Source organism: Microcaecilia unicolor, chromosome 8, assembly GCF_901765095.1.
Source record: "Microcaecilia unicolor chromosome 8, aMicUni1.1, whole genome shotgun sequence".
NCBI classification, from domain to species: domain Eukaryota; kingdom Metazoa; phylum Chordata; class Amphibia; order Gymnophiona; family Siphonopidae; genus Microcaecilia; species Microcaecilia unicolor.
This window is the reverse complement of record NC_044038.1, coordinates 67,044,726-67,069,072: the sequence shown is the minus strand read 5'-3', so window position 1 is coordinate 67,069,072 and position 24,347 is coordinate 67,044,726. Positions and strand designations below refer to the sequence as shown.

The 24,347-nt window shown below is 46.3% G+C and overlaps 1 protein-coding gene across 2 annotated transcripts in view; it reads right to left on the bottom strand.

The window, feature by feature from the left end:
- The window catches only part of LUC7L (LUC7 like), a 97,914-nt gene that overhangs the window by 66,149 nt on the left and 7,418 nt on the right, over positions 1 to 24,347 (bottom strand). For both annotated transcript variants that reach the window (XM_030211419.1, XM_030211418.1), the window contains exon 4: positions 12,184 to 12,294. In XM_030211419.1, coding sequence (XP_030067279.1) covers positions 12,184 to 12,294 — 111 coding nt within the window. The remainder of the gene's footprint in view (positions 1 to 12,183; positions 12,295 to 24,347) is intronic.

Below are 24,347 nucleotides of genomic sequence, written 5' to 3'. Positions count from 1 at the left end.
CCTTTGGCAGGAACTTAGGGTGCGTGCAGAGGACTACTCTGTTGGGATAAAACTTAGTATAAGGTGCATCCACTACTAAGGTCTGAAGCTAACTGGCCCTATGAACTGAAGTAACAGCCACCAAGAAAATGACCTTCCAGTTCAAGTACTTCAGATGGCAGGAATTCAGTGGCTCAAAAGGAGCTTTCATCAGCTGGGTGAGAACGACGTTGAGATTCCATAACACTGGTGGAGGTTTGACAGGGGGCTTTGACAAAAGCAAACCTCTCATGAAGCGAACAACTAAAGGCTGTCCAGAGATAAGCTTACCCTCTACAGGCCGATGATAAGCACTAATTGCGCTGAGGTGAACCCTTACGGAGTTGTCTTGAGACCAGACTCTGACATGTGTAGAAGGTATTCAAGCAGGGTCTGTGTAGGACAACAGAGAGGATCTAGGGCCTTGCTGTCACACCAGATGACAAACCTCCTCCATTTGAAAGAGTAACACCTTTTTGTGGAATCTTTCCTGGAAGCAAGCAAGACTCGGGAGACACCCTCTGAAAGACCCAAGGAGGCGAATTCTAAGCTCTCAACATCCAGGCCGTGAGAGCCACAGACTGGAGGTTGGGATGTAGAAGCGACCTCTCGTTCTGAGTGATGAGGGTTGGAAAATACTCCAATCGCCACGGTTCTTCGGAGGACAACTCCAGAAGGAGAGGGAACCAAATCTGATGCTGCCAGTAGGGTGCAATCAGGATCATGGTTCCACGGTTTTGCTTGAGTTTCAGCAAAGTCTTCCCTATGAGAGGTATGGGAGGATACGCATACAGAAGGCCTGTTCCCCAATGTAGGAGAAAGGCATCTGACGCTAGTCTGTCATGGGCCTGAAGCCTGGAACAGAACTGAGGAACCTTGTGATTGATCTGAGTGGCAAAAAGATCCACCAAGGGGGTGCCCCACGCTCGGAAGATCTTGCAGACTACGTCCATGTTCAATGACCACTCGTGAGGTTGCATTACCCTGCTCAGCCTGTCAGCCAGACTGTTGTTTACGCTTGCCAGATAAGTGGCTTGGAGAAACATGCCCTGACGGCGTGCCCAAAGCCATATCTGGACTGCTTCCTGACACAGAGGGCGAGATCCGTTGCCCCCCTGCTTGTTGATGTAGTACATTGCAACCTGATTGTTTGAATCAAGATGATTTGGTTGGATAGCCAATCTCTGAAAGTCTTGAGATAGTTTCAGATTGCTCGTAATTCCAAGAGGTTGATCTGAATACCTGTTTCCCGGAAGGACCAGGCTTGAGTGTGAAGCCCATCTACATGAGGTCCCCACCCTAGGAGGGATGCATCCATCTTCAGCACTTTTTGTAGCTGAGGAATCTGGAATGGTCATCCCATGGTCAAATTGGATCGGACTGTCCAACAGTGAAGAGAATTTCAAAAATCAGTGGACAGTTGAATCACATTCTCCAGATTCCCTTCAACTTGACACCACTGGGAAGCTAGAGTCCATTGAGCTGATCTCATATGTAGACATGCTATGGGTGTTACATGAACTGTGGAGGTCATGTGCCCCAAAAGTCTCAACATCTGCCGAGCTGTAACCTGCTGAGACGCTCGAACTGTAGACACCAGGGACAGGAGGTTGTCTGCTCTTGTTTCGGAGAGATAAGCTCAAGCTGTCTTCATGTCCAGCGGTGCTCCAATGAACTCCAATTTTTGAAAAGGAGTGGGATGAGACTTGGAGTAATTTATTACAAACCCCAGTAGCTCCAGCACCTGAATAGTCATTCGCATGGTCTCTCAAGCACCGTCCTCCGAGGTGCTCTTTACCAGAAAAATCATCGAGATAAGGAAACACATGCACTCCCAGTCTGCGTAGCGACGCTGCGACTACCGCTAAACAATGAGGCGGGGAAAAGGTCATTTTCGAATAAAGATGGACGTCCATCTTTCGTTTCGAAAATACCAAGGACGTCCTTAGATTTGGACGTCTTTGATTTTCAGCGATTTTCGAAACCAAAGACATTCAAGTCTAAAACGTCCAAATGCAAGCCATTTGGACATGGGAGGAGCCAGCATTTATAATACGCTGGTCCCCCTGACATGGCAGGACAGCAATGGGGCACCCTAGGGGGCACTGCAGTGGACGTCATAAAATGCTCCCAGGTACATAGCTCCCTTTCCTTGTGTGCTGAGCCCCTCACCCAAACCCAACTACCCCCAACTGTACACCACTACCATAGCCCTTACAGGTGAAGGGGGGCACCTATATGTGGGTACAGAGGGTTTCTGGTGGGTTTTGGAGGGTTCGCTGTTTCCTCCATAAACGTAACAAATAGGGGGGGTATGGGCCTGGGTCCGCCTGTCTGAAGTGCACTGCACTCACTAAAACTGCTCCAGGGACCTGCATGCGCTGTCATGGACCTGAGTATGACATCTGAGGCTGGCAATCAATATATTTAATGTTTTTTTGAGAGTGGGAGGGGGTTAGTGACCACTGGAGGAGTAAGGGGAGGTCATCCCCGATTCCCTCCGGTAGTTATCTGGTCATTTCGGGCACCTTTTTGTGCCTTATTTGCAATAAAAATAGGTCCAGGTGAAAATGCCCAAGTTTTAGTCTTGGACATCTCTGCTTTTTTCCAATATGGCTCAAAGACGTCCAACTCTTAGGAACGCCCAAGTCCCGCCTTCACCACGCCTCTGATACACCACCCTCAGATTTGGACATCCTTGCGACGGACTTCCGCTAGCAATGTCCAAAATCGGGTTTCGATTATACCGATATGGAGGTGTCTAAGAGATGGACGTCCAAGTGCCGAGTTATGTCGGAAGATGGACTTCCATCTCCTTCGAAAATGAGCCTCCTAGTAAACGCTCTAGGCGCAGACGCCAGGCCAAACACAGTACTGAAAGTGCAGTGTTCCTAGCCAAAAACGAAGGTACTTCCTGTGAGCTGGAAGTATCGAGATGTGTATGTAAGCATCTAAGTTCAGAGAGAATTGTGATGAATCATGGGAAGAAGGGTGCTTAGGGAAACCATCCTGAACTTTTCTCAGACTAGGAATTTGTTCAGTGCCCTTAGGTCTAGGATGGGACGCATCCCCCCCCCCCCCCCCCCCCCCCCCGCCTGTTTTCTTTTGCACAAGGAAGTACCTGGAATAGAATCCAAGCCCTTCTTCCCCTGGTGGAACGGGTTTGATCACATGTGCCTTTAGAAGGGCGGCAAGTTCCTCTGCAAGTACCTGCTTGTGCTGGGAGCTGTAAGGATGAGCTCCTGGTGGGCAATTTGGGGGTTTGGATTCCAGATTGAGGGTGTATCCTAACCGGATTATTTGAAGAACCCACTGGTCAGAGGTTATGAGAGGCCACCTTTGGAGAAAAAACATTAACCTCCCTCCAACTGGTAAGCCGTCCGGCATGAACACTTTTACTGCAGCTATGCTTAACTGGAGCCAGTCAAAAACTCGTCCCTTGCTTTTGCTGGGGAGCAGCAGGGGACTTAGGCGCAAGCTGTTGATGAGAACAAGCACGCTGGGGCTGAGAGCCTGACTAGGCTGTCGAAAAGCCGGAGTGTACCTACGCCTAGCATAGGAATTGGGAGCACTCCGCTTCCCACCAAAAAGCCTCCTAGTTGAGGAGGTTGTAGAAGAAGGCGCCCGGTGAGAGAGAGAATACATAGCATCATTATGCTTCTTGATGTGGTCAACAAGATCCTCTACTTTTTCACAAAAAAGATTATCCCCCGGCAAGGTACATCCGCCATCCGTGGCTGGACCGAATGATCCAGGTCAGAGACATACAGCCATGAGAGTCTGCGCATCACTATACCCTGAGAAGTGATTCTGGATGTCACATCAAAAGAGTCGTAAGCGCCCCTGGCCAGGAATTTACGACACGCTTTCTGTTGCCTGACCACCTGGCAAAAAGGCTCTGCCTGGTCCAGAGGGAGGGCACCAACCAAGGAAGACAGTTGCCTCACCGAGTTCCGCAAGTGAACGATCGCGAAGAGCTGGTACGATTGGATTTGCGCAGCGAGCATAGCAGCCTGATACGTCTTCCTTCCAAAAGAATCCAAGGTCCTAGATTCTTTGCCTGGGAGCGCTGATGCATAGTCTCTAGTAGTCTTGGCTCTTTTGAGGGTGGAGTCCACCACCATGGAATTGTGGGGTAACTGAGACCTCATCAACCCATGTTCACCGTGGATCCGATACTGGGAATCAGCTTTCTTCGGGATCACAGGGCCAGACAGAGGGAACGACCAATTTCGCATAAGGATTTCCTTGAGTACCTTATGCAAAGGAGCCATCACAGCCTCCTTAGGTGGAGAGGGATGATCCAGGACCTCGAGCATCTCAGCCCTGGGCTCATCCTCCACCTCCATAGGGAATGGAATAGCCGTAGCCATTTCCCAGACAAAAGATGTAAAAGAGAGACTCTCAGGAGGAGACAGTCTCCTTTCAGGTGGACAGAAAGGTTCAGAAGGAATCCCATACGACTCTTCGGAAGAAAAGTATCTGGGATCTTCTTCTGACTCTCACGAATGCTGCTCTTCAGTATCGGAAAGTACCTCCCTAAGGGAACTCTAAGACTGAGCATGCCTCGACGCCGTGGATCGACGTCCTTGATGGCGATGTTGAGAGTCCGATGCCCGCATGGACTGCGGCTCCACCGACGTCAAAGGGGGGGTCGACCTCGGTGGCAGCCGACACCGGTGCCAAGGACAGGGACCTCACCACAAGTGAAGGGCCAGATGCTGCTGCAGCAGACGGCACAGAAGACATAAGCACCCCCGACACCAAAGCAGAATGGCACAGTTCTTCCAGAAGTTCTGGAAGCAGGGCCCGGATGCACTCATTGAGAGCCACCATCGGAGAAGGCTGCAGGATTGGTGGATCAGCCAGTGTCAGAATCTACTGAGGCTCAGGTGCAAGTACTGGGATGTTAAGAGGCCAATGCATCGGCACCTCCTGTATAGAGAGGGAACGATCTTCTAGGCGCTGACGCTTCTCGGGTGCAAAGTCCTTCGACACCCCAGAGCTCCAGGCACCTTGTGTTGAAGGAGAACAGTGTACAGTGACGGTGCTTCTTCGCCTTCGCTCGGTGCCGACGTGGAATCCTCATGTCTCCTTGGGGTCGGGTCTGACAATGGTCAGTCCCGGGGGGCCTGCATAGCAAGAAGCCTCGAGACAGGTGGAGACCAATCGACTCCCAGCGCAACTTGGTCTCTCAGCAGCCATTACCTCTGCTCCTAACGTTGATGCTTCCCTCGATGTCGATGCCGCCGACCTCGGTACCAATGTCGATGCCGACGTCGAAGGACCAGGCTGAGTTGGGCTTCTCAAGCTACTTGGGTCCGCTTCTTCATACGAAAACACAGAGCACAAGAAGCTGGGCTGTGGTCAGGCCCAAGGCACTGGATACATCTGGAGTGAGTATCAGTACCCGAGATGGTCCGGTTGCACCGAGTAAAACGTTTGAAGCCGATGTGTGTCTTCGATGACACTGAAGGAAAAATGACTCTGGCGAAATCAAAAGACTCGATTGTGCCAATAAAAAGGGGCAAAAAATAAGGAGAACACCAGCCGCATCAAAAAGAAAGAAAACTTAAAAATGGAAAAAATGAACTGAGGATTATTTTAAAAAGAATCCTAAGATTTTTTTTTTTTTTTGAAAAACAAAGTAAAAGAACAGAAAAAGACGCAAAAAAAAAAATCGCTACAAAAACAAAAGACTTTCCTGGGCCAAAACAAGGAGCATAGGAGGAACCTGCCGCACCTCGTCGCAGAAAAAGAGAAACTGAGGTATGCGCTCACGCGGAAAGTCAGTCTGTGCACGGACGCCAGAAAGCTCTAGCAAACTTTTTAAAGTTTTTGCTATAGCAAAATGCCAGTTCCCGGGCCGATGCAGACAGCGACCCACTTGTGAGTATATTACAGCCTGCTTGTCCTCTGAGAATCTATTTTACTGTTTTGGGATCTTGCCACAGTTGGAAAGAGGACACTGGGCTTGATGGACCTTCGGTCTGTCCCAGTATGAAAACACATATTCTTATTCATTCTCGGATCTCCTCTCTTTCCCCCCCCTCCCCTAAGTCCAGAAAAATCCAATTTATGAATCCCCCAATCTTTCTCCCTCTCTCCTTCCAGTGAGCTCCAAAGATGTTTACATCTTCTACTGTTCTTTCCTTCCCCACTCCCTTTCAAAGCCTGAGCAAGTCTCTTCCCCACTGTTCCTGCTCTCACTCACCCAGTGTTTTTAAGCAGGTAAAAATTACTTCACATTAGGTCCACTGCCTCTCTCTTTCTACTGTGGCCAGCAGGTTTCAAACATCTATACTTCTAAAGCCCAGGAAGAGGTGTGTATTGCAAAAGGCACCTTCACTTACTTAAAAGCACCAAGTCAGAGCTAGGAGGGCAAGAAGAACAGCAGAGGAAAAGCGATGCCTACAGCGCACATGTTTTTTTGGGGGGGGGGGGAGGGGGGGAATGTTGCAAGCAGGGGAGCTGCCCTGTTCCTTTGGGTCAAAGGGGGCCACTGGACCACATAAAACTGAAAAAAGTATAGCTTGCAAACAGGTGTGGGGTTCCTATCCAAGTTTCTGTCTTGGGCCCCAGCATGTCTAAAAGTAGCTCTGGATATCTGATCATGAGTAGGACTGTGGGGAGTGGAGTTTTCACTTTCCAGATTTCCCTATTGTCTCCACCACCCCAAGGTCCACCCTAAGAAGAAACCACGTTTTACCTGATAATTTTCTTTCCATTAGTCCTTCCCACTATTACAGAACCATGTGGGATATTTGTATCCCATCAACCAGCAAGTGGAGATAGAGAACCGAAAACTGAGCCAAGACATATCTCTCTTGGTATCCAGTCCAGTTCCCCAGTACTTACATAGACAAGCAGTAGGAGAAACTCAGAATACAAAACAACTACCTTAAACAACTCACTAACCTAACACTAAGAAGATCAGCAAACAGGTGTGGACCTCTCTCATCTCTGGACAACCTGTAGAGAACAAGAGGCATGCAGGAAGTAAAATGAAAGGTGAAAGTCATTAATTGACTCATTACTCCGCATCAACCAAACATCTCAGAAAATTCGGGCGGACCTCTGGAATAATGGGAAGGACTAATGGAAAAAAATTATCTGGTAAGACCTGATTTCTCCTTCCATTACGTAGCTTCCCACTATTCCAGAATTTGTGGTGTTCAAAAGCAATCCCTAGAGTGGGTGGGATCCTGGCACCGCCGCCACTGCCCTGAGGACCAAAGCCCCAAAACTGACTTTTGAGCACACCACAACGTCCACCCTGTAGTGCTTAAAGGTATGCATCGACCACATCGCCACCTTGCAAATATCTGCCGGAGACAGTAAGGTAGTCTCTGCCCAGGATGTCACTGCATGCCTCATAGAAAGAGCATGCAAGGCCTGAGGTGCCTGCTTCCCTGCAAGCAAATAAGTTGACATGATAATCTCCTTAAGTCATCTAGCAACTGTGGGCTTCGAAGCCATAAGGCCAAGTCTCTGTTTACCAAACAGCACAAACAGTCTGTCCGATTTGTGAAACTCATTTGTGACTTCCAGATATCTAATGAGGACTTTATGCACAACGAGACGCTTCAAGGAAGAACACTGAGCCTCTTTGTCCTCTCTGCAAAAGGATGGAAGATCCACAGATTGGTTGAGATGAAATGCTGATGACACTTTCGGAAGGAAAGGAAAGAACCATATGCAGGGAGACCCCACACCTCCAAAAAGCGAAGCAAGGGATCATGAAAAGAGAGAGACTGAAGCTCCGAAACTCTATGTGCTGACACCAACAGCTGCCACGAACACAGTCTTTAGTGTAAAATCTTTCAAGGAGACCTTCTGGAGTGGATCAAAAGGAGGCATCTGAAGAGCCCTAAGGACTAAATTAAGGTTCCACTTTGGACACGGCATATGAAGGAGGCCACAAGTGGCCCGCTCCCTGTAAAAATCCAACAATATCCAGGTGAGCCGCAAGAGACGTCTTCTGTAGTCAGCCCTGAAACAGGCCAAAGCTGTAACCTAACCTTTTAGCGAACCCAACACCAATCCTTTCTATAGACCTGCCTGGAGAAATGCTTGGATGTACACAATCTGACCACAGAAGAGAGACTCCGTGCTCAGAACTTGTCCTCCACACCCTCACATACAGCAGGGATATAGAGCGTTTCTGAGACTGAAGCAAGGCAGCAATGAACAAATCAAAATAACCTTTTTGTCTTAACTGAGCCCTTTCAATGGCCAAGCCACAAGACCAAAAGGGCATATATCTTCCACGAGCACTTGATCTTGCTTCAGTAGGCCATGTACTTGCAGAAGATGGAGAAGACCCCCATCCAGCAATCAAAACAAATCTGCGTACCACAGCCTCCATTGTCAATCCGGGGCTACAAGAATTGTTCAAACCCGGTGCAATGCAATCCTTTTCAAACACGCAGCCTACCACGGGCCAAGGAGGGAAAACATACTGTGGATGTGTCTCTGACTAGGGCTGCAGTAGGGCATCAATCTCCACTGAGCCTGGTTCTTTCCAATGACTGAAGAACTCGGGCACTTTGGCATGTCTTTTTATTGCCATCAATTCCAGAAGCACAGAATGCCATTGGTCCACTGTCAGCTGAAAATCCTGGCTATATAGTTTCCATTCTTCCAGGTCTAAGGAGTGGATGCTGAGAAAGTCTGCTTCCACATTGAAGGACCCAGCGATGTGAGCTACCAACTAGCAGAGATTTTTCTCCATCTTACTCATGAGGGAAGCTGCCTCAACCGCAACTGGACAGCTGAAGGTTCCACCTCACGTTGATATAAGTCATCACCGTCACACTGACGGAAAAATCTTGGGGGCCTCCACCAGAAAGAAAGCGAAGTTGTGTACGGCATTCTGCACCGCCCTGAGCTCCAAGCGATTTATCGACCATTGAGACTGAGCCTCTTGCTACTTTCAGGTGCCCTGTGCCAGATGGAACTTGTAATCAGCTCCCAAACTGACTTGTTGGCGTCACCACCTCCCATTGTGTTATTGGAAAGGGAGCTCCGATGGTCAAATTCCTGATGATAACCACCACTGCATACTCTGTCTGGCAACCAGCATCCAAGGAAGATGAAGGTCGTACTTTATGACACCAGAAACCAACGGCTGAGAAGAGATTCATATAATGGCTGATTATGAGCCCTTTCACCACTTACAGTTTATTGGGATTTGCTATACTGACAATCGATGTGGCTCAGTTACTGAGATCTTCTCCAAACAGCCATTTGTTCGAAAAGGACAGTTTAACTAGATGCGACTTTGAAGCTGCATCTGCTGCCCAGTGCAGCAACCAGAGTTGCTGACGTGCCCTGACAAAGACATTATTGCGGGCCGTAACCCATACACAGAAAAAGAGTAATGTGGCCAGCAAAGCTCTTCTGTAAAGAAAACAAGAGATGACTGATTGAGAAGATGAAACTGTATTCCGAAGAGACCCGACATGGCACAGTGTTTCAGCAAAATGCCTGGCTCAGGGATCTAAAAACAATAACAAACATAACATATACAGTATGCAAATAGTTTAAATAATCTCTCTATATAAAAGGCACCACCAACGTTCTATGAAGACTCCAGCCGGAAGTGTGAAGGGGGAGAGATATCCGGTTTCCCCATGAGTGTATGCCCCGCCCTCGCTCTCTCTGTAATACAAACAGTGAAGGAAAACACAGCAAAGCAGGAAATCAAATCGCTCTCTCTGTAACAGTGAAGGACTCAGAGGGGGGAGGGGAGAGAGGGCAGGGACACACACACTCCCACATACACACAGAAGAAAACCTTGCTAGCCCCTGTTTCATTTGCATCACAAACGGGGCTTTTTTACTAGTGAACAAATAAAACATTAAATAAATTGTTGCAAAACTCCATGATGGAGACAATAATACTCGAAAAAAATATTAACAGACCAATACATTTATCAAAACAAGACTATAAATACTTAAAAGTCAGGAGAAAAGTATAAAAAGTACATGAAATATGCACAAACGAACAGAAAAAGGAAAAAAAGGGGGGAAAGGGAAAAAAAAAACGCACCTGTCTGAACAGTCACAAAAGAATGTGACTTGGTGGTCAATTGAAACAATGTCTGTAAAAGACACAGAATAGCATGAGTCTAAACACCAATATTCAATGTGCACACCCAATTATATGTGTCATTTAGCAGTAGCGATTCTGAAGAAAATGATTAGGGAATAAAAAAAGCCGCAATGTTGAAAACTCTAGCCATTGTGCCAAAATAGAAGCCGTAACCCATAACATGTCATAAATAGCATCCACCCAAGTAGGTCAACCCCACTTCTAGCTGGGTGTTTTGGTGTCCATCTTGTGTTGCAGACTGATGATTCCACTTCAGAGATGCTCTTGCCACAAACGAGCTGCACACTGTCGTTGAAGTCCTAAATAGGTCACTTCAAAGGCTTGTTTCGGCGAGCCTTCTAGCTTCCACTGGCAAGGTGATCTTTTTAGTCACTGCCATAACCAGGGAGCCCACTCTGGGAAGCTGCAATTTATCTTTCTCCTCTGGAACTAACAGAAAGAGGCAAGCTATTGCTCTTCCCACACTCAGCCTTGCGTCCATTCAGACCCATTCTGCTGTAATCAGGTGCTGAATGTCTGGATGCAACGGGGAGGCCTCAGAAGGACCTCTAAGCCCTTCGTGATTGACGAAGATGGAACTCCTGATGCCAAAGCAGAAGGCTCCTCAATAGAAAGCATCATCAGTGCCTCACATATAAGAGTACTGAGCTCCTCTGAATAGACTGAGGCCACATCAGATAAGGAGGAAGAAGCAGAGACAGCCTTATCTGCCCACTCCTGGATATCTAAACGATATCTCTTAGGAGCTGGAGGGGCAGTAGGGTGAGAAAATGTAACACCTTGCAGCAACTGACTGTCCCTGCTTCAGTAAATAGGCCTGGTGTAAGAGCAATATAAACTCAGGAGAAAACGATGATCCTGATGTAGCGGAAATTGTTAGGCCCTGAGGCTATAAAATGATGGCTATGCTCCGTGCATGATCAGCCAAGTTTGCTCCTCACAGTCGGCTCCGACAAAATGGAGCCCGTTCCCATGCTCTCCTATGTCAAAATGCGAACTAGTCCTGCCAGAGAGCACAAAGACCCTGGCATATTCTAATGCTGGGCCAAATCCGAACATGTTGCCACTCAGGGTTTCCTCCACATGCTGCGAGATTCCCGGCTTGCACACACTGCAACACTCCGATGCTGGCTGGAGGTCCCACAGTGGGAACACTGCTTAACTGCTTACGCAGGAGTCACCATTCACCCTGAATGTCACCAACGCAGCACAACATGTCCCAAGCAGTGATCTCTCCCCTGCACCAAGTAGAACTTGCAGCCCTCCAAGTGGTTCTGAGTGAAATTTTAGTCGGACTTACCACTGCCAATTGCTCCCCGCTCCCCCAAGCTCACAGTCTCCATAAGACTTACCACAGATGAGAAAGGCTCAGGACTGATATACTCTGTCTCATGCTCTCCAGGAAACCTCTTTCCTTTTCCTTCTTTTTTATTTTTTTTACAGTTGCTTTGCTGGAAAAGGAGATCTCCACAGGAAACAGGGGAGAGGTGAGGGAGGGAAGATGTAAATTTGCGGGCACCACAGGCAGGGATCTGAAGACCTCCAGATATGACTCTATAGCCACCCACAAAGCTCAACTGGGGACCCGATGACCAACGGGACCAAGAGCAAGTGACTCAGAACCAAAGGCTGAAAAGTGTGTTGGAGATAGAAAATATTGAAGAGCTGGACTGGATGCCAATAGAAATATGTCTCAGCTCAGTTTTCATGTCTCTATCTCCACCTCCTGGTTGATGGACACAATTATCCCACTGGTTCTGGAATAGTGGGAAGCTACGTAATGGAAACTCCGATTAGTTCTAGATTAGTTCTAGTTCTAGCTGGAATGTGAAGACAATCAGATGATCATTTTTAGTATCTGTGAAAAAACTCAAGGGGCCGGTAACTGGGTGTACCGGCAAAGAACATCAACTAGGGTATGAAAAGGATGTCAATACTGCTGAACAAAACAAAGAACTTGCAGAAGAACAGTTATGAAGGGCTATGCTACATCAAATCAGAATTCACCATACAAAATTAAGTGTTTTATTATAAAATTAATACAATACCTTTTCAATAACTTCTTCACTTATGTCCTGTTGTGTCTCAGCCAGCCGTTGCTTAGCTTGTTCAATTCTTATATCACACTTGGAAATGAATGCTATCAGATGATTCATCACCTGCATATTTAAATTTAAAAAAATCTGTTATGAACCCACTGCATCCTTTGCTGACAGTAATTTGGACAACTATACCAAAACTTGACATTATAAGACTTGCCACATCAAAATGGAGGACTTGCATAGTGGTTAGAACTGTGATCTGAAAGGTGTGGTAGAAAAGGGCATATAAAATTTGAAGTCTAATCCTGGAAGGATCTCAGAGGCAAAGTCTTGAACAGTTCAGTATTGAACCTTTCAGTGTTGGACCTTGTATATCAATCACAGAGGAGGGTACAGAGAATATCAAACAGAGTATGTTAAAACATACTAGCAACAAGATTAAAATGCCCTGACACACAAAAGCTAAGAGTCAATATAGATAAGTGTCCTGTGATGCATCTGGGAAAAAAGAGTCTTGAGACAAGTCACACTCTAAACTGTGTGGCGAGAATGCTATTTGATGAAGGGAGGTATTACATTCAACCACAGAATATGATGGAAGACAAGGACCATAAGGCCAGTCAATTCTTCCCAAATTATTCCTGTTACAATGCCACAGACTGGTTGCACTCCGGCTTTACATTCCCTTCTGCACAACCAAGTATCCTCTGTGCACATCCTCAGCTTTATTAAATTATGCATTTATTCAACCACCTCCACTAGGAGGTTGCTTTCTGTATTAACCATCTTTCCTGTGAAAATGTTATATATTTTATTCCTGTACTTACCTCCTTTGAGCCTCAAATCATGACTTCTTGTTCTCAAAAATCCTTTCTACTAAGTTTGCTCATTGTGCACTGGTTATACCCACTGATACATTAGAAAAATCCCATCATATTCTAACCCCTCCCCCCAGGGTTACTATATAAAAAATGACTTAGCTTTCAGAATAAGCCTTTTGGTGCCAACTCTGCACTATTTTGGAAACATTATTCTGGACTGTCTCTCCTCTGTCTACATCCCTCTGAAGATATAGCATCTCAAAGTGAGACCTCATGTGGTGTGTATTGTGAACAGAGACAAATACAGAGAGACTGCCCTGAAGTGACTCCCTCAGATTTAGAGAAAGACAGGGAAGCAATAGACCCTACTTCTGAGCAATAGTGCAAATGTCTCCTCCAGGGCAGAGTGAGATAGGAAGTAAGCCAGAAATCTCCACAGGCTGAGCTAAAAAAGAACTGTCAGTTCCACTACCAGACTTCTTCAATATACAGGCATTATGAAGCAGCACATCAGTGTCAGGTAAAAGAGCCATCAGCAGTGCGAACACAGCCCCCTCTGCTAGAGGAAAGCCTGCACAGCCACCTGGACACTGCCCCAACACTGCTCAATGATTCCCACAGCAAGAGCAGCCATTACAAAGAAAATGAAAGTAAAACCGTGACTGACCCAAAGCATAGGAGCCAACTTTTCAAAATGATTAGGGGGCTCATTTTCAAAGCACTTAGCCTCCCAAAGTTCCATAGAAACCTATGGAACTTAGCCTCCCAAAGTGCTTTGAAAATATGCCTCTAGGGGTCCTGGAATTATTTATTTATTTTTTACAGGTGGCGAATTCCCCCTTCCCCCTCCCTCTCCTCCAAGTTCCAGGTCCCTCTCCTCCGAGTGCCAGTCCCAACCCCAGCCCGACCTCTTCTCCCACAACAGTCCTCCGCTCTCGCCTTCCTGCGTGACGCCCAGAATTTAAAACTCATCTTACCTCGGGGTCCCGGCGGCGCTTCAGCCTTCCCTTCTTTCTCAGCTCTAGTCCCGCCCTCATTTCCTGTTTCCACAAGGGTGGGAGCAGAGCTGAGAGAGAAGGGAAAGCTGAAGCGCCGAGCCTGCTCGCCTTTCACTGCTGCCGCCGGGACCCTGAGGTAAGATGAGTTTTAAATTCTGGGAGGCACGCAGAAAGGCGAGGGTGGAGGACTGTTGAGGGAGAATAGGGCAGGCAGGTCAGGCTGGCTGGGAACTTCCGGCGGGTCAAAATATTGGGGGTGCTCCAGCACCCACAGAGTCGGCGCCTATGACCCAAAGTTTAAAGAAAATTTAAAGATACATTCACTCCAGGAGAGCCAGCGATCAGGAGTCCTGCCTGTCGAACTCAGTGCTGCTGGAAGAACACTCACACCCTCTATACTACTAAGCTCTTTACACATTAAAGTGTGCGCTATTAGAAAAACAGAACACACTACAACAGTAAGATACAGCCATCTGCTGCACAGTGAATAAATATTTCCCTTCCTGTCAGTGTATGAGCCAATCCCCGTTCACATATTTGACAGGGAGATAAAACAAAGGCCTAACTATTCCTGCTCCTCTCCTCCCCACCCAACTCATTAAAACACCACATTTGTGGGCAAAGTGGGCCATCCTGGACCCTTCTACCTCCTTCAGCCCCACAAATCATCCAGATGGTCTAAGTAGACCATCTCACTGCCCCCACCCCCCGTCCATTCTCCCTTATGCACCTCTAAGTTGAAAGGCAGGAGCAATAACTCCTGCTGCCATCTCGAAAAAGAGTGGCAAAGAGGCATGAGTAATGTCCACAACTTAGAGGTGCACAAGGGAACAGATGGAGGGGGCCCCCCTTTGGTGCTGTTCAATGATCAGAGGTGAAGGGCAGAATGTCACTTCAGAAGACCATGTGCTCCAGTGCTGCATCTTCATGTCAACCAGAGCTGGTGCAAAGATTCAGTGCTAAGAATAAAATACTGCAGAATTTTACAGTTGCCCCTCCCCCATACCCTAAAAGCAAAGATTTATGCAGCAATTTGCACGCATTTTACGTACCCAATACGCTATCCTTCAGCACAGCGATTTCATACAGATTTTTCTGCACTAAAGATTAGTGCAGGAAAATTAAGAGTACATCACTGCACTAATAGGTAGTACAGCCTCCTTCATTGCCTCCTCCCTCCTTCCCTGTGTGTCTGACCTAAATGAAGTAAGGGAGCTAGGTGGCAGGGTAATTTTGGAGGGTGAGGATAGTAAAGAAGAATGGAGGGGCAGTTTGAAAGGAGGAATTTTCCAACTACTATGTTTCACTGTACGTATGCTTGTATGCTGCAGAAGATGGAACTGCTTGTCAAGGAAATGCATGGGCTATTTCTTTAGTTTATTTCTCTGGAACTCTGTCTGATAGATTTGGCCCATTTTTTATTTCAACAAGTCTTTTCAACAGGGAAGTATATGAATCCTCAATTATTTTATTTTTGTTGTTGTTTTGGACACACTTTGTCCCTCAAAACTTTTTTCTCCTGAAATTGCTGAGCATGGTATGTTGAATGGGGGGAAAAAAAATCTATGATTTAAATGGATACAAGCTTGACATACTGACACAACAATCATAAACACATTCAAGAGGAAGCAAAGGTACTTCCTGTAGCAGGTATTCTCAGAGGACAGCAGGCTTTATATTCTCACAAGTGGGTGATGCCAACCCGCATCACCCGGTCCGGGACTTGGTCTCCTCAGTTTTATACTAGAGCAAAAAAGTAAAAATAAAACAGGAGACAACTCCAAGGGGAAGTGAGAATATAAAGCTTGCTGCCCTCAGAGAATATTTGCTGCAGGTAAGTATCTTCGCATTCTCCGAGGACAAGCAGGCTGAATCATTCTCACAACTGGGGTATCCCTAGCATCCAGGCTTATCAAGAACAAAACACTGGTCAATTGGGCCTCACAATGGTGAGGACATAACACAGATTAACCTGAAACTATATACAATCTGAATGAGAATGCAGCCTGGAACAGAATAAAATGGGCCTAGGAGGGTGGAGTTGGATTCTATACCCCAAACAGATTCTGCAACACTGTCTGCCCGGTCCGACTGTCATGTTGGGTATTCTGCTCAAGGCAGTAGTGTGATGTGAATGTGTGGACAGCAGAGCACGTTGCAGCCTTGCAAATTTCTTCAATGGAGGCTGACCTCAAGTAGGCTACCGACATAGCCATGACTCTGACATTGTGAGCTGTGACATGACCCTCTAGGGCCAGCCTAGCCTGGGCATAAGTGTAGGAAATGCAATCTGACAGCCAATTAAAAATGGTGCATTTCCCGATGGTGACCCCCCCCCACCCCATCCTGTTGGGATCAAAAGAAACAAAAACGTTGGGTGGTCTGTGGGGCCTGATCTGCTCCATGTAGTAAGCCAATGCTCTCTTGCAATCCAAGGTGTGTAAGGTGCTTTCTCCAGGATGGGCATAAGGTCAGGGAAAGAATGTTGGCAAGGCAATTGGCTGGTTCAGATGGAACTCCCACACCACTTTCAGCAGGAACTTAGGGTGCATGCGGAGGACTACTCTGTTGTGATGAATCTTAGTATAAGGTGCATCCATCACTAAGGCCTGAAGCTCACTGACCCTATGAGCTGAAGTAACAGCCACTAAGAAAATGAACTTCCAGGTCAAGTACTTCAGATGGCAGGAATTCAGTGGCTCAAAAGGAGTTTTCATCTGTTGGTTGAGAATGACGTTGAGATCCCATGACACAGGTGGGGCTTTAACAAAAGCAAACCTCTCATGAAGCGAACCACATAAGTACATAAGTATTGCCATACAGGGAAAGACCAAAGGTCCATCAAGCCCAGCATTCTGTTTCCAACAGTGGCCAATCCAGATCACAAATACCTGGCAAGATCCCAAAAAAGTACAAACTAGAGGCTGAAAGAGATCAGCTTACCCCCTACATGTTGATGATAAGCACTAATTGCACTAAGGTGAACCCTTACGGAGTTGGTCTTTAAACCAGACTCTGATAGGTGTAGAAGGTATTCAAGTAGGGTCTGTGAAGGGAAAGCAAGGGGATCTAGAGCCTTGCTCTCAATCCAGACGGCAAACCTTCTCTATTTGAAAGAATAGCATTTCTTAGTGGAATCTTTCCTGGAAGCCAGCAAGAGGGTATTGTTTTTGCTCGTCAGATAAGTGGCTCGAAGGAACATGCCACAGTGGCGAGCCCAGTGCCGCATCTGGACGGCCTCCTGACACAGAGGGCGTGATCCGGTGCCCCCTGCTTGTTGATGTAATACATTGCAACTTGATTGTCTGTTTGGATGAGCACAATTTGATGAGATAACCAACTCTGAAAGCCTTTACAGATCACCCAGAGCTCCAGGAGATGAATCTTCAGATCAATTTCCCGAGTGGACCAAACTCCTTGGATGTGAAGCCTATTTACATGAGGCCTCCATCCTAGGAGAGAACGCATCCATCGTCAGCACCTTTTCTGGCTGAGGAATCAAATTGGATAGAATGGTCCACCACTGAAGGGAGCATACAAGCTCCTGGGACACTTGGATGACATCTTCCAGGCTGCCAGTGGCTTGATAGCACTGAGAAGCCAGGGTCCACTGAGCTGATTTCATGTGAGGACATGTCATGGATGTAACATACACTGTGGAAATCATGTGGGCCAACAATCTTAACATCTGCCGAGCTGTGACCAACTGTGAGGAATAAACCCTGGAAGTGATTGCGATAAGAGTATGAGCTCTCATTTCCCGTAGATAAGCTTGAACCTTTTGTGTATCGAGCAGGGCTCCTATGAACTCCAATCGCTGGACAGGGCGAAGATGGAACTTAGGGTAGTTTAAAACGAAACCTAGTAGCTTGAGCACCCGAATAGTCATCAGCATGGACTCCTTAGCACCGTCCGGAGATTTACCAGCCAATCATCGAGCTAGGGGAACACATGGAGGCATATTTTCAAAGCACTTAGCCTCCCAAAGTTCCATAGAAACCTATGGAACTTAGCCTCCCAAAGTGCTTTGAAAATATGCCTCATAGACTCCCAGTCTGCATAGCATTGCTGCAACTATCGCTAGACATTTGGTGAAGACACTGAGAGCTGACACGAGACCAAAAGGCAACACATGGTACTGAAAGTGATGTGTTCCCAGCTGAAATCGAAGATACTTCCGGTGGACTGGAAGTATCAGGATGTGAGTATATGCATACTTTAAGTCCCGAGAACACAGCCAATCGTTTTTCTGAATCATTGGGAGAAGGGTGCCCAGGGAAACCATCCTGAACATTTCTCATACAAGGAATTTGTTCAATGCCCTTAGCTCTAGGATGGGATGCACCCTCCCTGTTTTCTTCTGCACAAGGAAGTATCAAGAATAGAATCCCGCCCCTCCTCCCCTGGTGGAATGGGCTTGACTGAATGGGCCTTCAGAAGACCTGAGAGTTCCTCTTCAAGTACCTGCCTGTGCTGAGAGATGAATGAATGAGCTCTCGGTGGGCAACTTGGAGGTTTTAGATACTGACTGCATGTCCGAGATGGACTATTTGAAGAACCCACTGGAGGTTATAAGGGGCCACCTTTTATGGAAAAGCTTCAGCCTCCCTCCGTCCGGCAAGTCGTCCGGGATGGACACTTTTACTGCAGCTATGCTCTGCTGGAGCCAGTCAAAAGCTTATCCCTTGCATTATCTGGGGAGCAGCAGGGGTCTTTGGCGCATGCTGTTGAGGTGAATGAGCATATTAGGGTTGAACCTGAGCAGGCTGGTAAGCTGACGGGTTGTACCTACGACTCTGATAGTAATAGGTACTCCTCCTTGGTTTGTAAAAGTTCTCCTAGCTGAGGAGGCAGATGCAGAAGGCACCCAGCGGGAGAGAGAAGAGATGGTATCCGTATGTTTTTTTATTTGGTCTGCGACCTCCTCAACCTTCTTTCCAAAAAGGTTATCTCCCTGGCATGGGGCATCCGGCAACCTCTACTGAACAGAATGTTGCTATACTCTGGGCAGAGATCCTGGATGCCACATCAAAAGTGTCTTAAGTGCCCCTGGCCAAGAACTTTCGACACACCTTCTGCTTCTTGGCCAACTGGCGAAGTAACTTGGCCTGCTCTGGAGGGAGCGTTTCAGCCAGGTCTGACAACTTGTGCACTGAGTTCGCAAGTAGACACTTATGAAGAGCTGGTAGGATTGTATTCAGGAGATGAGCATTGAAGCCTGGAACATCTTTCTCCCAAAAGAATCCAGGGTTCTAGCCTCTCTACCTGGGGCACCAAGGCATGAACTCCTGGCTCTTCTGAGAGCGGATTCCACCACATGGAATGGTGAGGCAAATGAGGCTTATCAAAACAAGGCGTACTGTGGATCTGATACATGGTATTGACCTTCTTGAGCATGACCGGGACTGACAGAGGGGATTCCAATTCCGAACGACCTCCTGTAGTATCTCACAGCCTCCCTGAGATGTGTAGTCCAGGACCTCAAGCATTTTGGCCCTGGGCTTGTCCTCCACTTCTAAAGGAAATGAAATGGCAACAGCCATTTCCTTGACGAAAGAAGGAAATGAAAGGCTCTCCGGAGGAGACTTTCTTCTTTCAGGTGGAGGGGAGGGTTCAGAGGGAATTCCATAGGACTCATCAGAGGAAAGGTACCTTGAATCCTCTTCTGAATCCCTTGAGCACTCCTTTTCACTGTCAGACAATTAGGCGTATTTTCAAAACACTTAGCCTTCCAAAGTTCCATAGGTTTCTCTGGAACTTTGGAAGGCTAAGTGCTTTGAAAATGTGCCTCAATACCTCCTGGTAAGAGTGTCTAGATCGAACCTGCCTTGAAGTGGAGCAGCCATGTCTTGAGAACGGTTTTGAGAACTTCAGTTTCCACCTTGACTCCGGTGAAGCTTCCTGCACCAATATCGAGGGACTGCCAGCTTGGGTGGTAGTTGACACCGGCGCCATATGCGGCGTCGGTGTCTGAGGCCATACTGCAGGCTGAGGGCTAAGAAGGGTCGCAATGGGAGGCAAGGTAGGCGAAAGCACCCCCTAATGCCAATGCACACTGTTGCATGAAGCCATCCAGCAGCTCAGGCAGCAAGGCCCAGATGTACTCATTGAGGGCCAACATCAGGAAAGGCTGGGGTGCCAGCTCAGAAGCAGACTGCAGAACTGCTGGAGTTGATGTGGGAACTGGGTATGTTGCTGGGAGACTAACGCATTGCCATCTCCTGTATAGAGGAGGAGCGGTTCTCCCGGTGCAGACGCTTCTCGGTGCCAAATCCTTCGACGCCCGAGTATCCGGCACCATACGTTGAGGGTGATTGATGACAATGCTTCTTGACCTTTGCCCGAAGGTTGCTATCAAGGCTTCTTGATGCAGAGGATGACGTTGAATCCAGATGTCGCCTCGGGGTCGGGTCCAATAATGGACGGTCCCAGGGGCCCTGCACAGCAGGAGGCCTTGAGGCAGGTGGAGACCCACTCGATGCTTCACTGCTCCCAGTGTCTAAGGATCTAGTAGCACCCATGCTTACCGACACTCCCGATGCCAGTGCGATGCTCGACGCCTCCGACCTCGATGCCAAGGAACCAGACTTGGATCCAAAAATTTTCTCTTGTTGAGCCTCTCTGGAAACCTGGGTCCTCTTCTTCATACGAAGGCAGAGAACACAGTTAGTGGGGCTATGGTCGGGCCCGAGACACCAGGAATGGGTATCTTTCCCAGAGATCATCTGACTGCACCGGGTGCAGTGCTTAAAGCCACTGGGAACCTTCGTGGACATGGAAGGAAAAACTTCCTCAGCTAAATTAAATGAAGCGATGGTGCCTGAAAAATGGGCAAGGTATGGCAAAAATAAAGGGAAAAAATCCTGGCCAAAGTCAAAACCTAAAAGCCGTTGAAAGATGACGAAAAAGAAAGGAAACATAAAACTGGGCAAAACAAACTAGAAACTAAAGGGAAATATTTTTTTAAAAAGGGGCTTCCACAAATGTGAACACAATAAAGGACGAAAAAACTCACCGAAAGGAACAAAGAGCTCTTTTGACCGAGCGAACGTGAGGAGATGGTAAAAAAACACCCTCTCCTCACCGCCGTAAAAAAAGAACTAAGGAGACTGTGTTCTCGCCGTGGACAGGAAGACACTCACGTGTGCACGGCAGATCGTGTCTCACACTCCACAAAGCTCTGGTTATGCTTTTCCACTGTAAGCCTGCTTGTCCTCGGAGAATATAGATTTTCTATAGTCACTGAATTTTTACACTGGGGAAAATATAGGCAGATACACTTTATTACTTTATTGTATTGTACCAACAAGCTTTCTTATTGCAGCAAGGTTGTGTTTGGGAAAGAAATACAGAACATCTGAATGAGTGTGTGCCTTTTTGGCTTGAGACTGAACAGGAGTTGATACAACCCCTAAGAGCTCACAGTTTAATCAGTATTCCTCTCCCTATGAGTTTACCTACCACTAACAGTAAATGACAGCAGATGAACCTCTATTGTCCATCCAGATTGCCCAACAAGGCAGCCAGAGTTGTACCTATGGCTCTGTGCAGGTTATACCTCTCTCTGCCCAGTTTAAAGTGAGATGGTCATTCAAGTTTTGCTTTGATTCCATCCTCTTCTATAAGAGATCCTCTATGATTCTCTCACACATTGTTGAATTCCTTCTCTGTTTTTGTCCCTACCACTATCATCAGGAGGGTAGTATTGGTATCCACCACACTTTGTGAAAAAGTATTTCATGATGTTACACCTAAGCTTATTACAACCTTGATTCATGTCCTCTAGTTCTACTACAATACCATCTATGGAAAAGATTTGTATGCATATTAATACTTTTCAAGTTTTTAAATGTCTGGATCACATCTCGCTGTCCCTCCCTCTCTCTAGGTTATACCTATTAAGTCTCTTCTCATACGTCTTTGGTGCAAACATCATACCATTTTTGTCACCTTCCTCTGAACCACTTCAAGTCTTTTTATATCCGTAGTGAGATACAGCCTCCAAAACTGAATACAATTTGTCCAAGCAGGGCCCCAGCAATGACTTGTACCGGGCCATTAACACCTTTCTGCTGGTTATACCTCTCTCTATGCAGCCTAGCATTCTTCTGGCTTTGGCCACCACCTTGTCACAGTGTCCAAGGACATCAAGGTGGCAAAACAATATCACTCTAAGGTCCCTCTCTTGGTTTGTACAAATCAGCCCCCAACCATCAAATATAGCTCTTTTGGATTTCTGAATCGCTCGGCACTTCGTTGCATTAAATTTTAACTGCCACATATTAAGACTGTTCTTCTAATTTTTGAAGATCAACTTTCATGTCTACTCCCTCTGGGATGTACACTCTGTTACAATCTTCATGGAATCCACAAAAAGGCAAAGTTTTCTTTCAAACCCTTTGGCAATGTTGCTCACATATGTTGAACTGAACCAATCCAAGTACCAATTCCAGAAGCACTCCACTACTCACTTTTCTTTCCTTCAAGTAAGTTCCATTTACTACCAACCTCTGCCACCTACTAGTCAACCAAGTTCTGAATCAGTTTACAACCTCAAGTCCCATCCCCAAGCAGCTCAGTTTGCTTCTGAGCCAAGTAGGAAAGGCTTCGCCGAAATCTAAGTAGGCCACATTCAGCGAATGTCCTCAATCCAGTTATTTTGTCAAATAAATCAATCAGATTAGTTTGACACAATTTGACTTTGGTAAAACATGTTGCCTCAGATCTTATAACCATTACTTTTCCCATCATTAAGGTAAAGCTGACCAATCTGTAGTTTCTCACCACTTCTCCATTAACACCGTTGTGAAGAAGGACTACAACAGCCTTTCTCCAATTCTGTGGTATTTCTAGTCTTCAAGGATCTATTTAGCGGGCCTGTCAAAGCTCCCTCAATATCCTGGGATGCAACTCCTTGGGTACCATGGCTTGGTTCATATTCAGTTTTGCAAATTGTTCAAACACTTTCTTCTGTGAACAGTGTGGTATCTCCATACATATATCAAACATCCAACAACCTTTGCCATATTTTTCTTGAGCAATTCCACTATTCCCTCATCACTATGTTTGACCGTCAGTATAAGTCTCTTAATTCCACCTCTGGCCTTCCTCCTTTTGCTAATATACCTTAAAAAAAAAAAACACATCACTTTACATATTTTGCCATTTTTTCTTTTGCCCATGCTTTTGCTTCATCTCTCTCAGTGTTATGCAGTATTCTTTTTTGTGTTCATCTGTATTTTGTAAACAATACTTTTATTTTTGCAGCATACTCTTTGGAGAAACATATCGAGGTTTTTTTTCCTCTTGCTTTTACTTATTTTCCTTATAGATCTGTTGTCCTTTTTATATGCCTTTTCATTTTAGCTCACTATCCTTTCACTTCCTTTATTCCTCCCCTGTCAGCAACCCTTTCAAGTAAGTCACCATTTTGCTGAAGTCTAAATGTTTGAAATCTAGGACTTTGGGCTTTTTTTTGCAACCAGATTCCATTTTAGCTCTTATACCAGGTCATACTGTGCAGTGATCACTACCACCAAGGTGGGCACCCACCCAGATATTAGATACACTCTCTCCATTTGTATTCAGTCCAGCAACTACTCTTCCCTGGTTGGTTCCACAACATTTAAGGAAAGCCCCTTGTATGAAATCCATTATCGTTCTACTTTTTTTCCAGATTTGCAGATGGAATAATCCAATCCACATTCAGTAGATTGAAGTCGCCCAGTATCAACATCTCCCTTTCCCTTCCCACCTTTGCAATATCAATCAACTCTCCAGTTTTTCTGTTTGACTTGGAGGTCTGTAGACTACCCCTAGTATGGATTAGAATACAATCTCCTTTTTCCAACACATTCCACAGGACTTCCTCTTTTCCTCACACTCTTGCATTTAAGCTGCTTTAATATTGTCTTTAACATCAAAAGTTATTCCTCCTTTTTTGCCATCTCTATCCCTCCAGAATAGGTTAGAGTCAGGTACTGACTATATCTCATTCATGAGACTCACTGAACCATGTTTCTGTAAAGGCCACAAAGACAAGTCTACGTCCACCATTAGGGCTTCCAGATCAGGAATTTATTGGCTAAACTATCAGCATTTGTGCTTATAGCCTTCCACCAATATTAAGAGGATTTGCTTGTATTTTATAAAGTTTTTGTTTTGTCATCTTCTTCCCTTTAAGATCATGTCTCTTACTATTTACACCACTGTAATATATAAGATGGGAGTGACTTCCCAAAATTATTTTATTCCTTCTGCTACCCCCTTCTTCTAGTTTAAATGTCCATTCACTAATTGATTTAGGGCCTCTTTACAAAGCCGAGCTGCCAATTCTCGGTTCAATTCCTAT